General features: G+C 46.7%; 1 protein-coding gene across 1 annotated transcript in view; it reads left to right on the forward strand.

Moving 5' to 3' along the window:
- Positions 1 to 509, forward strand: part of SAMM50 (SAMM50 sorting and assembly machinery component) — a 37,715-nt gene extending 37,206 nt beyond the window's left edge. Inside the window, exon 15 of the mRNA XM_060189125.1 lies at positions 260 to 509. Within this exon, the coding sequence (XP_060045108.1) occupies positions 260 to 305 (46 nt within the window). The 3' untranslated portion in view covers positions 306 to 509. The remainder of the gene's footprint in view (positions 1 to 259) is intronic.
- Positions 510 to 10,740: the final 10,231 nt, after the last annotated feature.

A 10,740-nucleotide genomic window follows, 5' to 3' on the forward strand; every position in this document is an offset into this window, starting at 1 on the left:
GGACCAGGATTAGGGAGCATCAGGGAAATCAGGTGGGACAGTGAGGCCGATCCCTGTTCCCTTCCATCTTCATTCTCTGAAGGCTGGGCACCGGCTCAGGGAGAGCAGAGCAGCGGGTCTTTGCAGGCAGCCTTCATGGAGGCCTTCTGGAGGCAGGGTGCCTGGGCACTGCCGCTAGGACGCACACATTGTGACTTGTAGCATGGCAGGTAACCAATCCAATTGCGGTGCTGATTTTCTGCCTCCTCTCTCTTTTTAGGATATGTGATGGTGTCCAGTTTGGAGCTGGGATAAGATTCCTGTAGCTGATAAACACGCCCTCCAGCTCCTCCCAAGACACACCCAGACCCAGGGAAGCAGTGATTCACATGGTGCCACACTTCCTACACACACACACACACACACACACACACACACACACACACACACACACACACACACACACACACACCTACCTGACTGCAGTCCTTGTGGGAAACTGTGTCAATAAATCTTATGTGGCAAACATTCAGGTGCCTGGTGGGTATGATTCACTTTCCCCACCAGTGCAGTCTGGGGCGTGTTTCCTGAGGACCCCACACTGGGTGGCAGGCAAAATCACCGTGTTCTTGCACGTGGGTCTGCCCAGCTGGAACGGCCTGCCTCACCGCTTGCAAATTCCTTTTCACTCCAGGCCCTTCAAGTCTCAGAGTTTGGTTCCTAGGTACCAGAAGTGTGCAGCAGAGCCCAGGAAACCCAAGCCTGGCCTTAGAAGAAGCCCGTGGGGGTTGGGGGGGCAGAGGGCTGGTGTCACGGTACCCCTGGGTGCTCACTGCAGTGTGTCTGGCCTGGAAGAAGGATCAAGTTGCGGAGCATTAGGGAGACCGAGGCAAGCAGGAAAGCTGCTCCCTAAAGTAACTGCAGTGCTGATGGGAGTAGTTGGCTCTTTTCCAAATGACCACAAACCTAGCATCTTGAAACAGTGCCAGAGAATCGTGTGGTCCGGTGGCAGAAGTCCAAAAGATCTCGCTGGGCTTGAATCGTGACTTCAAGGACCACGCTTCTCTGGAGTTTCTGAGTGAGATGCCTTCCTGGTCTTTTGCAGAGGAGGCCGTAGTCCTGGGCTGACCACCTCTCCCTGCATTCTCAGAACCAGCAGGGTAGCATCTCCCAGTCTCCAGCCCCCCTCCCCTCTGATTCCAAGCTGATCCTCCTTCATATATTTGAACCAGCTGATTAACAACCTCATTTCTCCCTGCTGCCTTATCTCCCTTTTGCCTTTGCCACAGTCACAGGTTCTAGAAATTAGAAAATTAGAAGATAACCAATTTTGGAGGGGATATTACTCTTATCTGACACACCTAGTATCTCTCTCTTGCCTTCAGGATTATTGCTGGGGCTTCAGTGCCTGCACAACAAATCCACTGCTCCTATGGCCTTTATTTATTTATTTATTTATTTATTTATTTTTATATAGGACAGAGAGAAATTGAGAGAGAAAGGGAAGATAGAGAGGGAGAGAGAGAAATAGACACCTGCAGACCATGACTGCTTGTGAAGCGACTCCCCTACAGGTGGAGAGCCAGGAGAAGTTACATCTCAAAATACGGTGCCGTATATAAAGAGCGAGGGTTCTAGCTGCTGCCCTGCCAGGCCTTAGCTGGCCTGCTTCCCACTGGCTTTGCTACCTCTTGACACTGGGGCTGGAGCCCCCTCATGGTCAGTCTTCCCCATAACCTGTATCGTTGTCCAGTGAGCTTGGAGCTTCAAGAGCAGTCTGAGTCCTAGGACCCACTTGATCTTGGGATCAGGCTCTCAGCCCCCCTATCCAAGAACTATCTCACTGTCAGAGATTTAAAAGAACAAACAGTAGTGGTCTGGGAGGTGGCACAGTGGCTAAGGCACTGGACTCTCAAGCATGAGGTCCTGAGTTCAGTCCCGGGCAACACATGTACCAGAGTGATATCTGGTTCTTTCTCTCTCCTATCCTTCTCATTAATAAATAAATAAATAAAAATCTTTTAAAAAGAAAAAAGAACACAGTCTTCTTTTGCATACGAAATCTTTTTGATAACAAGACAGTACACTTCTAAGGACCAACAATAGTGGGGATCCAGGCCTGGCTGGCTGAGGCTGAGACTCATGCCACTACCTTGAGCTCATGGCCACAGCACCCACACCCTCGCTTTGGGCACCTCCTGCACGTGGCATCATCAGTCAGCCCACCACCATAGGTATCTGGCCTTCCTGGCCAGGAAGCTTCCTCTTCCAGATTGTCTGAGAAAGGGACGAGGTGGCCAGCCCGTTAGACTAGTAGGGCACCTCCTCGGGGTACTAGTAGAGCACCCTGGCATGAGGTAGAGCTGATGTGTCTGGCCGGGGCCTGAACAACTGGACCTGTAGCCCTCGGTAAGGAAGGTGTCCCAGCTCATGGGTCCCTTGTGTCGAACCTCTCAGTCCTTGTGGCAGATTTGAACTCCAGTGGTGACTCCTGCTTGACTAGTTCTGCAAAGAGGTTAGCTTTCTTAGTTGAGAACATGGGTAAACATGTGCCCCCCCCCAAAAAAAAGGCTTTTTAAAAAAATGTTTATTAATGAGAGAAGACAAGAGCATCACTCTGGTGCAAGGTAATGCCTGGGAATGAAACTCAAGACCTCATGCTTGAGAGTCCAGTGCTTTATCCACTGTACCACCTCCCAGACTACCTAAAAAGTATATTTTTATTGTTTACTAGTTCATAATTATGCCTTTGGCCAAATAAACCTGTGTGACTACTGTTGCATTCAGACTTCCTAAACTATAAACAGTAGAAGCCAAATCATGTAAACTGCTGTAGATACCTCTCAGGACCTTAGATACCCCTTCTCCATCAGTGGTAAAAACCCAAAGAAAGGGTTGTCTCTGGAAAAGTACGTCTCATCAAGCACATCCGGGTCACTGGCGTGGCCAGCTTTTTAATGAAAGCACATCTGCACCAGCTGTCCGAGGGAAGGCCAGAAGTGTTCATTTGCTGCTGTGTTCTGCAGGCTGCCCCTTGGAAAGGTAGGGGCAATGAAAACAGTGGCGGCACTGGGTAGAGATGAGGAATCTGTCTCTTCTCCTGTGGTAAGAAGCAGGGTGACTGGAGCATAAAGCCAGAAGTACTTCACAAAGTACTTTCTGGGAAAGACCAGTAGCCCAGTGAGTTCACTGTGGGAAGTCATTTTTCTTTTTTTTTTCTTTTATTTATTTATTCATTTTCCCTTTTGTTGCCCTTGTTTTTTATTGTTGTAGTTATTATAGTTGTTGATATTGATGTCATCGTTGTTAGATAGGACAGAGAGAAATGGAGAGAGGAGGAGAGATAGACACTTGCAGACCTGCTTCACAGAGTGTGAAGCGACTCCCCTGCAGGTGGGGAGCCGAGGGCTCGAACCAGGATCCTTAGGCCGGTCCTTGCGCTTTGTGCCACATGCGCTTAACCCACTGCGCCACTGCCCGACTCCCGGAAATTATTTTTCATAGCTGCTATTTCAGAGCAGCTGCTGTGATAGAGAAGAGACGCGGAAAGCAGAATCAACTCCACAAAGCACCAGCCACCCTGGCTCCCCGAGCCTTTTCATTTTCATTTTACTTCCTGTTCCTCTATCTAAGTACCTGAGTGCTGGGGGCAGAGCAGTTTGGAATTTGTTTAATTAATCTTTTGCTCCATTCAGCAGGGAAAGGGCCAGGAAGCAGCTGCTTTGTTCGATGAGGCTGCTGCTAGCTCCTGGCGGTGAGCCTACTGGGGCTGTCCTCCGCCAAGAAAGCTGGCTTTGTGAACCTCATTTTCAGGTATTTGGAGAAATAACACCGTGACGGACGACCTCCCTCAGTGTGAACGTGGGGTGGTCCCAGTACCAAACACCAAGTGACCTCTCGGGCTGACAGTTCTGTCGGCTGTGTGCTCACTGAGCTGTGCCATTGCCACCATCCGCAAGCCTCACATTCCAGTCAGGGAGCAGGATCTGTGAAATGCCACTGGAGCAAAGGACAGCAAAATAGGCCACACTGATGAAATGTGCCACCAGCCCATCAGGCCACACTCCCCTTGGGTGGAGTCCTGCCAAGGCCGTTCCCTTCAGTACCCTTCTCATAACCTGCGGCCTTTTAGGTGAAACCTTCTCTCTAATTTGTGAGTTGATGTCTTATTAAAGATCAGATAAATTTAAGATTAGATTTGTCCAAGTGCACCATGTGCTTAAAGATTAGTAAAGAGAGATTGCTTAATCTCCAGGACAAATATTAGAGAACCACATAGAAGTGAAAAAAGCAGTGTTGTGAAATCAGGAGACTGCCCAGCAGGTCCAGATGTGTAACTTCAACAGCTGCATCAGAGAGGGAGCTGCTTTCATTGTTCCAGGCCACAGGGCTGCAGCTGGGAGGTGGGGCTCCTGAGACAGCCTCTGGCTCTTGTTCTCACCCCCATTCCTTGCTCCTTCCTGTGACTGGCCAGAAGTGGGTGCATCTGAATACATCCCAGGAGGAGACAAAATTGGGGAGAGTCACCAGCAGGTGATGAGCAGGGAGCTGTGGCTCCATGCCTCTTCTGGGGTGTCCACCAAGCTCTCCTTTCCTCTGGGCAGGCTTGGTCTGCTTTCCATCAGAGGACACACTGTGGGGTGGCACTGTACAGTGGCGGTTCTACGGCCCAGTATGGGGTTTTGGAGACTTTACTCTCCCAAGATGCATTACTAACCAGCTAATTTCTATCAGCCTCAATTGTTGTGTTTGTTTTTTGAACATTAAAATGGTGAAGAGGGCAAGGAAGTATTGTCTGTGGTCCAGTCAGGGCTTGACCCTCAGTTCTGTCAGTAACCAGACAGGGCATTCTCTACCTGCAGTTAGGCCTTTTCAGAGTGTTCTTTCAAGCTGTTAGCACCATTTTCAGAATAGGAACAGTCTGTGATCCTACATAAACTCTTACTAGATTGCTTATTTGAGGAGGGGGGAGGCAGGGGGGCTCAGGTGGCACCACTCAGTTCTGACTATTGGTCCTGCCAGGGATGGAACCTGGGGCCTTTCTTGAATGTAGGTCCTGTGTGCTACCACTATGTTATTTTCCCAGTTCCAGGATCACCTTCTAAAACTTGCTTATGGGCTGAGGAGACAGCACAGTGGTTCTGAAAAAGACTTTTCATGCCTAAGCTTCCAAGGTCCCAGGTTCAGTCCCCACAAAATAAGCATCACAATAAGCTAGAGCTGAGCATTGTTCTGGTCTTCCTCTCTGTATCTCTGTGTTGCTGTATCTCCCTCATTAAAATTAGTAAAATGCTTTTTAATTTAAAAAATTGGTTTACGGGAGTCGGGCAGTAGCACAGTGGGTTAAGCGCAGGTGGCACGAAGTGCAAGGACCGGCGTAAGGATCCCGGTTTGAGCCCCCGGCTCCCCACCTGTAGGGGAGTCACTTCACAAGCGGTGAGGCAGGTCTGCAGGTGTCTGTCTTTCTCTCCTCCTCTCTGTCTTCCCCTCCTCTCTCCATTTCTCTCTGTCCTATCCAACAACAATGACAACAATAATAATAATAACCACAACAATGATTAAAAAAAGGGCAACAAAAGGGGGGGAAAATTGGTTTACAAAATTCCATATTTGAACTCTAGGGACACTATTTCTGTTTATATGGGTTGATACTAATATGTAACATGCTAGAAATTAAAACTTAAATTTAATTTAAATTTAAATAAATATACACATTAATTCATTTAAAGAAACAAACTCAATGCTTGCAAATACTAAATTTAGTGAAAAGTGTACTTCATCCCAAAATAATCTGGTGAACTGTTGCATTGTTTTTCAAATCTCTCTAATATCTGTCTTCAGAGACAGATGGATTCGCACATCTGCTTCTGCATTCAGTGTGTTGCAATTGAAGCTGTATGAAGTTTATGAAGAAAATCTATCTCTACAGATTTGTATTTGAAAAAAAGAGAGAATATGTTAGAAATGTTTTCAGATAGTTGTGAATATTCCTTGGTTTTTTTTTTCACCAAAACCCAATCAGTGATTGTTTTTAAAAAGGTTATTGCAAGTCTGGCGGCAGCACAGCGGGTTAAGAGCACATGGTGCGAAGCGCAAGGACCAGAACAAGGATCCCGATTTGAGCCCGGGTTCTGGCCCCCGGCTCCCCACCTGCAGGGAAGTTGCTTCACAGGTGGTGAAGCAGGTCTGCAGGTATCTATCTTTCTCTCCCCCTCTCTGTCTTCCCCTCCTCTCTTTATTTCTCTCTGTCCTGTCTAACAACGATGACATCAATTACAACAACAATAATAACTACAACAATAAAAAAGGGCAACAAAAGGGAATAAATAAATATTAAAAAAAAAAGAGAGAGAGTGGTCCGGGAGGTGGCGCAATGGATAAAGCATTGACTTGTCAACCATGAGTGTAGGGAAATTGTGAGGATGTGGTTGAGCTTGGCAGGGCTTGACCTGAAGGGCACATCCATCCTGTCAGTCTCTCTCTCTCTCTCTCACGAGAGGTCGAGCGAGGAAGGACATGACCTCCCCAAGATTTGCCTCACAAAGCACCCTGCATTCCTGATACTATGGCCTGCTCCCTTATCTACAAAATCATTGTTTTGCCTGAAAGGTCTCCTCCCTATTTCCCCGCAGGGTATTATTAATCCTACCAGTTAAACCCCTAACAACAGTTGCTAAAGCAGTCACTACCTTTCCCAGCTCCCTTTTACCTTTCTCCACCCCTTTCCTAACTATGTATGGTATTGTCAAGCCACTTCCATTTGCAACTGGGGGGACTTCCATTTTCCAGCTGGGTGGAGGGCGTGCACTCAGACAGAGAGGCTGACTCGGCCATTGCGGTTTGCGCCATATGGCTTAACCAGGTGTGCTACCGCCCAACTCTGGGGCGTCCAGATGAATAAAGATTTGAATGGCCTCGCAGCCAAAAGCTTAATTCCTGGGTCATCTCTCACATCGCTAGCCCGACACATGAGGTCTGGAATTCAATCCCCGGCAGCACATGTACTAGAGTGATGTCTGATTCTTTCTCTCTCTCCACCTGTCTTTCTCATGAATAAATAAATCTTTTTTTAAAAAAAAAAAAACTACCTGATGGGCCACTGCCGGGCTCAAGGTGGTGGGAGCTAGTTCCCCCTAACTCCAGTTTGCTCATGAAGCCTCACATTTTATCACTGAATTGCTTTCCTGACAGATCACTTCATTAAAAAAAAAAGTTTATATTTTTGGGACCAGGTGTTGGTGCTCCTGGTTGAGTGCACATGTTACTAAGCTGAAGGACCCAGGTTCAAGCCTCTGGTCCCCATCTGTATGGAAGAAGCCTCACAAGCAGTGAAATAGTGCTGTACATGTCTCTCTGTGTCTCTTTCTCACCTCCATTTCTGTCTCTATCTCAAATAAAAGTAGTGTAAATAAGGCTAGGGAGATAGCATAATGGTTATACAAACACCTCTCATGCCTGAAGCACCAAATGTCCCAGTTTCAATCTCTGGCACCACCATAAGCCAGAACTGAGCAGTGCTCCAATAAATAAATAAGACAAAAATAAATAAATAAATAAAACTCATGTCACTATCAGAAATCGGAGCTAGTGGGGTGCATACCTTGCCATGCACATGGCCCAGGTTTGAGTCCCACTGTCACATGGGAAGTGCTGTGACTCCAGAGGAAACACATGTGCTGTAGTGTCTTAATGTCAATGAAGAATCAGCCCCAATACATGAAATAATAACGTGTGTGAAACTGGCAGAAAGGAGGAAGAAAGCAAGCCATGTTTACCTCCCTGTTCTTGAGCTCTCTTCTGTGAAATGGGACTGGTGGGAGCTTCTGGTAGCAGGAAATGTATGGACAGCCCTGATACACAGTAGCTGCTAAAATGACATTCCCATTGGGGCTGAAATGGGGTTGCAAGCATTCTCTGCCTTGGATGGAAATGCCACCTGCAAGGGCTGCATTAACTGCGGAGACACGAGTCTCTGGCGTTGGCATCGCCTGCAAGTTCTCTAAAGTGCTCAGAAGGCAGGTATGCTTACAGGGAGCTGTGGGAGGCTGTCTCAACACTGCCTCCCGGGGTCACACCAGTCACATTTTGTTTTGAAGAAGGAAAAACACTTTGCTGGGGGGGACTAAGAGTCTTCCTGCTGGGACATGGCATCCCCTGGGGGCTCCTGAGCAGTGACTTTTCCACATGACCCTTTCCTGACAAGTAAATTACTGGACTTATTTGCCAAATCATTAGATAACTTTTAAGACACAAAAAGCATTTGTGCAAATGAGATACAGCATAATCTTGCTAGGGAAGTAAATAGTAATTTTTTTTTTTTTTTTTTTTTTTTAGAAAAGCTTGTGCGATGAATCTGGACCAATTGCAAAAATTACAGCCTCTCACCTCATTTTCCCTCATTTTCCATCAATCAATCTCTAATGGAGGCCGCATTTCTTATATTTGTCCCTCAAGAAATGTGCCGGTCAATTAAAATATTCTGACTTTGAGATAATGGCCAGGCAAGACCCATCCATCATGCAGGAGCCGAAGGTGACCTCCCTCTATTGAGTCAGAGACCCAGATACAATTGCTTCGATCTCATTACCATACCCAGAAATTACCACTTATCTAGATGTGATTTCCCTGAAACACTGAGCAGACAGTGACTACTGGAAATATTAGAACATACTAAAGAGACTATGGTATGGTCTTGACATAGAACACCGAGAGAAGCATTGAAATCAGATGGGCTGGCATCTCCTGACATGTCTCTACTGTACCCAGTGGAAGTCAGATATGCTTTGTCACTAATATTGAAATTAACACTGATTGGAACTTTCTGGAACAGCCACACTAGGACTGACCTCAGATTTGACCCTTTCCAGCATCCAAGGTCAGCCCTGGACCAGGGTCTCATTGTTTCCTACCTGAAAACATTCACCAACAGAGACTCCAGGTGTTGGGGACAGGAAAGTGATTTTTGAGTGGAGGAAATTGTGGTTAGGGGGGTGGGTGGTTGCACAGCGGGTTAAGCGCACACGGCACAAAGCGCAAGGACCGGAATAAGGATCCCGGTTCAAGCCTCTGGCTCCACACCTGCAGGGGGGTCACTTCACAGGCAGTGAAGCTGGTTTGCAGGTGTCTATCTTTCTTTCCCCTCTCTATCTTCCCCTCCTCTCTCCATTTCTCTCTATCCTATCCAACAACAGTAATAATAACCACAACAATGATAAAACAAGAGCAACAAAATGGGGGAAAAAAGTGTTTAAGAATGAGAGCTGGAGTCAGGGCAGATAGCATAGTAGTTAAGCAAAAAAGCCTTGCAAGTCTGAGCACCAAAAATCTCAGGTTCAATCCCCAGCCCCACCAGAAGCTAGAACTGTGAGTCTGGGTCAACATACTCGAGGAAGACTGGCCCTGAAATGAGTGCAGCTTAGAATGTTCCTAGCTATGACCATGGAATGTGAGCTCACACCGACAGGGACTCAGAGGTCACACAGGCTCCTGTGCTAAATACTAATAGACATGTGCCCTGGGTCAGATTGATGGGATTTACAGTTGACAGTATTTATATACTTTTCCCATATTTGTGAGACACTCTCTGTCCTGATCCAGCTTTTTGGTCCTATTCCCAATTCTGGCACAGTCCTTACAGACAATACTTCTTAAAATTGATTTAATTATGGTCGCTAAGACCATAGGATAAGAGGGGTACAATTCCAGACAATTCCCACCACCAGAGTTCTGTATCCCATCCCCTCCACTGGAAGCTTTCCTGTTCTTTATCCCTCTGGGAACATGGACCCAGGGTCATAGGACTCCTCAGTTCCAGACAACACTTTTAGTTCACCTGCACTTTAGCTGTCTGGCCCAGGCAAAAATTAGTAAAGTCATAGGCCCATCGGAATATAGCTAAAGTAGACTTCCTAGCTTCTTCAACATGAAGACCCCAAATTTCATCTGCCATACTCTTTTTTTATATATTTATTTATTTCCTTTTGTTGCCCTTGTTTTATTGTTGTGGTTATTATTGTTGTGGTTATTGGATAGGACAGAGAGAAATGGAGAGAGGAGGGGAAGACAGAGAGGGGGAGAGAAAGACAGACACCTGTAGACCTGCTTCACTGCTTGTGAAGTGACCCCCCCTGCAGGTGGGGAGCCGAGGTCTCGAACCGGAATCCTTACGCTGGTCCTTGCAATTCGCTTCACTTGCACTTAACCCACTTGCACTACCGCCCGACTCCCTGCTATTTACTCTTATATTAGGTTCCTGATTATTAAACAATTTGTTCTGCTTTGTACCTTAATGCTTTTCAGCCACCAGGTTGCAGATGCTACCATGACGCCAACTTGAGATACCTGGGCAGATGACTTCTCCAGTGCTTTCTGGAACCTCACTTCCCCAGAGCCCTACCCCACTAGGGAAAGATAGAAGCAGGCTGAGGGTATGGGTCGACCTTCCAACACCATGTCCATTGGAGAAGCAATTACAGAAGCCAGACTTTCCACTTTCTGTACCTCATAAAGAATTTTGGTCCATATTCCCAAATAGATAAATAGGGAAGTTTCACGTGGAGGGGATGGGACACAGAATTCTGGTGGTGGAACTGTATGGAATTACACCCTTATTGCAATTATACTCCATATAATCTTGTAAATCAGTATTAAATCACTACTAAAAACATTAAAAATAATTATGTGTCCAACCAAGTGTGCCACCACCCACCTCTCAGTGTTCCTTCTCACACCTCACACTAAGGTTAACTCACTTCCCCACCG

Source organism: Erinaceus europaeus, chromosome 4 (genome assembly GCF_950295315.1).
Source record: "Erinaceus europaeus chromosome 4, mEriEur2.1, whole genome shotgun sequence".
NCBI classification, from domain to species: Eukaryota; Metazoa; Chordata; class Mammalia; order Eulipotyphla; family Erinaceidae; genus Erinaceus; species Erinaceus europaeus.